General features: G+C 36.0%; 1 protein-coding gene across 1 annotated transcript in view; it reads left to right on the top strand.

Annotated features, from left to right (window-relative positions):
- Positions 1 to 4,614, top strand: part of LOC107721987 (caskin-2-like) — a 70,505-nt gene that overhangs the window by 65,200 nt on the left and 691 nt on the right. Inside the window, exon 22 of the mRNA XM_016530216.1 lies at positions 3,211 to 3,448. Coding sequence (XP_016385702.1) covers positions 3,211 to 3,448 — 238 coding nt within the window. The remainder of the gene's footprint in view (positions 1 to 3,210; positions 3,449 to 4,614) is intronic.

Raw genomic sequence — 4,614 nt, 5'->3', positions numbered from 1 at the left:
TTGGACTTTGAGCTTTGTAACTTCGCAGATCTTTTTTATGCTCAAACAGCAACATTACAGACTAACTAAAGTTGAAAATGTGAAAAAGCATAATAGGACCCCTTTAAATTCGACTAGTCTGTGCAACCCCTAATGCAAATTAACAGCAACCTTTTGGGAGAAACAACCAATAGGTAAAGTTGCTGCATGTGCGCAGGGCCTCAGAGTACCGTACAACCTTCTGTTCCCTTCTCTTTGACTTTATTATAAATTTATGTCTGGACTGATGTTTGTTAAAGTGTTGCAGTTTTCTATTATGCAACCTTTACAGCACAGGCTCTAGCTTCAGGCTTTAAGAGTTTATCCACGGACCCAATATACTGTTACACAACATGCGTTCTCTAGTGATGGGAAGTCCGGCTCTTATCAAAGATTCGGCTCTTTTGGCTCGGCTCCCTAAGAAGAGCCGGCTCTTACGGCTCCCAAATGGCTCTTCATTTAGTATCACTCGGAGCCTTCTATTTTAGCCCAATTTAGCAATTGTGAATGGTTTGCGTATTGGTAAGCAATTTTTTATTCAGTGTTTTTATAATAGCCTTATTTGTATGCATTTTTTTCGTTACAAAAAAATACAGTTACTATTATTTAACATTTTAATAAAACCTTAATTGAACAATTGAACACAAAACCACAGCAAATAAATAAATAAATAAATAACTAAAGGCAAAAGTCTTAACATTAAGACACTTTAGTCTTTAGTGCATGTTGGCATTCAGAAATATCAGATGCCTTCAGCTTGGATGTGCTGATGCGATTTCTCCTCTGTGATTATTTGTCCTGTTTTTGAGAAGACTCTCTCTGAAGGGACCGATGTTGCAACAATGCAGTGTCTTCCTACCTTAACCAACGCACTTGTGTTTAAATCCGGCTCCCCCGTCTCTCTGTGTCACTCTGTATACCTGGCCTTTACCACTACACTCGCTATCTTCGGAGCGTGTGTCCCCCTTCCTTTTTTCACATAATGGTATGATAGTCTATATCCTCCCATGTGATTAGCCGCATGTTTTTTTTTTTGTAACGAAAAAATGCATAAAAATAAGGCTTTTATGAAAACAATGAATAAAAAAATTGCTTACCAACACACAAACCATTCACAATTGTTAAATTGGGCTAAAATAGAAGGCTCCGGCTGAAGATTCGGCTCTCCCCGACGGGAGTCGGCTCTTCTCGTTCGCTACAAAGACTCGGCTCTTAGAGCTGGCTCGTTCGCGAACGACACATCACTAGCGTTCTCTTTCTCAACTATTTAACGTTCCAAAACTGACTGTGTTTAACTGGATACTCGCCAAGATGGGCATTTTGACAATTTTGTATGTATTTGACCGTTTTAGCGCAGTTAGCCACTCATTTTGGTATTTGTGGCTCACAAGCTGTTTGACACTGAGCGGTTTGTGCGCTCCACTAATATAGATCAGTGGTGGTGCGCGCGCTTTTGGTGTAAGCGCGAAACCTGCGGGAATGACTAAAATAATGTGCAATACAAGCACGATTTAACCGGAGCGAATGAGACGTGTGTGTGTGTGTGTGTGTGGGAGAAGGGGTCGTCGGAGAGAAGAGAGTGAGAATGCGCGGCTGACATTATTGCCTGTGCCGCTGGTAACAAAACGGATCGGCTCGGAATCGGAAAGAAGTGAGACTGCCCGGCCGGTCACCGATCCTGGCCGATCATGAGGAAAATCGGCCGATTACGATCCCGATCGATCGGTGCATCTCTAGGATTTTTATTTAAAAATTTATTTTAAAAACATTTTTATTTTGAACAAATGCATAGCTACTTCCAAACATACACTATTGTTCAAAAGTTTGGGGTTAGTATGATTTTTTTTTTTTCCTGAAATAAATCAGGAAAGGGTGCAAGGATGCAATAAATTGTTTAAAAGTGACAGTAAAGACGTTATAAAGTTACAAAAGATTTCATTTAAAATAAATGCTGATTTTTTTTTTCTTTTTTATCAATTAAAGAATCCTGAAAAAATATATCACAGTTTACTCAACACCATTGAGCAGCACAGCTGTTTGTTACATTAATAAGAAGAAATGTTTCTTGATCACCAAATAAGCATATTAGAATGATTTCTGAAGGAACATGTGACTGATGACTGGAGTAATAGCTGCTGAAAATCAGCTTTGTCATCACAATAATAAATTATATTTTAAAATACAGTAAAATAGAAAAGTTTTTTACAATTTTAAATTGTAATAATTTTTCTCTATTTATTTATTTATTTGATTATTAAATGCAGCCTTGGTGAGAATAAGAGACTTTAAAAAACATAAAAAAATTCTTATTGACCCCCAAACTTTTGAACAGTAGTCAAAATATGAATGTGTAGGTCTTAAAGGCTCATTTACAGCATAATTGTGTTAATGCCTGAAAACAAGATGCGTTGAATGCATGTTAGAGATGACATCTTCTTATTTGTCATTCTCGGCTTTAAACATCAGAATTTATTTCCTCCAATTACCAATAAATTACATCAGCACCCAAGTATCTGAAAATTGGTCTTTATATGCATGATATGATGTAAATAATGCAGAGGTGATCTGATCACACATTAGAGGCATTTAAAGATGTTCAACTTAACCTGTCTTTATTTACAGCTGTAAATATCAGCTGTAATTGATGCTTTATTTGGAATTTTTCATTTGTTAAAATCAATGTGTAAGCCCATTTTCTTTTGTAATATGATGTATTTCTGAGTCACAAAAATGGGGTAGCACTTTATTTTAAGGACCATTTCTCACTATTAACTAGCATGCATGTTACTAGCATATTGGCTGTTTATTTTGTACTTGTAAAGCATATATTAATGCCTTATTCTGCGTAATCATATTTTAGATCCCTCAACCCTACCCCATACCTAAACTTAACAACTACATTACTATTAATATATATATATATATATATATATAACATATTTCTGTTCATTGCCAGTGCAACATTTCTAATTCTTTTCATCTAATATTTATATTTTATTTCACATTTATTTCAGTGACCAAAAACGCTGAATAATAGTTTTAGTTTCAGTTAATGATTGATGCTATATATATATTTTAAAAAACTAGCCCTGGGATTCTCACAAACATTTGCCCATGGTTCTACTTGTTAACTAATGCTCTACTAAATTATTGTTCTATCTCCACCTTTTGGCTGTCGTCAATTTTCTTCAGGACGGACAGTCAGTGTCGTACAGAGCGTTGCCTTTGCCGTCTCACCTCCATGTAGTCCTCTGGCTCGCTGTACACTAAACAAAGCACCTCAAGGTCAGTCTGTACTGGCAGGAAAGTCACAGGCTGTGACGGAAGGCCAGAACGTGCTGGTCCACAAACGACTTGAGCAAACCAGCACGTCTCTCGAGGCGGCACTTAAAGTTGTGGAGAAGTTGGCTCAGGAAGATCCAGCAGACAGGTAACACAGGATATCACATGGGAGGATCTACAGGATCTTTTGTCTTTTTGTAACGGTCCTTTTTGTCATATAGTAGGTCAGAAAAGTATTAAACAGATTGAATCCACTTTTTCACAAAGTACTGTAGAGGAAATTCTGTATTCTGTATTTCGATGAGACAGGTTTGCAGATGGTCCTAATGACTGAATGACCACTTGTCACAACAAGCCCGCTGGGAAATCTGGTAATAGGTGATCTCCCTAAAACTAGTGTTTGTTTTTCCTTTGACTCTTTGATCGTTTTGGCTGCGATGAAGACCGATTGTTGATGTCTTTATCTCACGGACGGAGACAGATGGTGTCTTTACAGTTTGGACTCATTTGACTCCCCTCCTATTTTGTCACAACAAATCCACTCTCAGCAGTGTAGCTGGTCAATCTGTCTGCGTTGAACCACATTTTGCATTTTGAACAGATTTAGATCATAGTGTAGCATATGCTAATCCAAGATAAACTCCCTGTCATAGTGTTTTAAATATAGGGATGCTGTGAATCTAATCCTGACGGTGACTGTTTCGAAATAGTTACTAGCGTGCTAACTACTGGTACTGATACTGTTATATACTATGTCAAACACTATATACTGTATACTGGTTACTATTTTTTTAAAAATAGTAAGTAAAACATTTAAAAATTTTAAACGGTAGAATGCTACATCACATGACCTCAGCATTTAATTACATAATTAGTAATACACTATCTATCTATCTGTCTATCTATCTATCTACCTATCTATCTGTCTATCTGTCTGTCTGTCTATCTATCTATCTATCTATATATAGATAGATGTTTAGGTAGATCTTTATTTTTTTTTTGGAAATGTCTCTTGCTCACACAGGCTACGTTTATTTGATCAGAAAAACAGTAAAAAACATATTATTGTGAAATATTATTACAACTTAAAATAACTGTTTTCTATTTAATATACTTAAATATATATAATGTTTGGAAAATGGCACAGCTTTTTAAATACCTGAAAGTACACTCTTAACATCAGTCAGTCAAGCATTATAATATGATCAAGTATTATTTAATGATAGAACTTTATTAATTAGAATGAAAACTTGATAACCATGTTTGAATGCATAATATTCTTTTTATCTGAACATTTTAACTGGACTGGTGAAG

Source organism: Sinocyclocheilus rhinocerous, unplaced genomic scaffold (genome assembly GCF_001515625.1).
Source record: "Sinocyclocheilus rhinocerous isolate Xijiao unplaced genomic scaffold, SAMN03320098_v1.1 scaffold1385, whole genome shotgun sequence".
In the NCBI taxonomy this organism is placed as follows: Eukaryota; Metazoa; Chordata; class Actinopteri; order Cypriniformes; family Cyprinidae; genus Sinocyclocheilus; species Sinocyclocheilus rhinocerous.
This window is presented reverse-complemented; position numbering and strand designations above follow the sequence as displayed.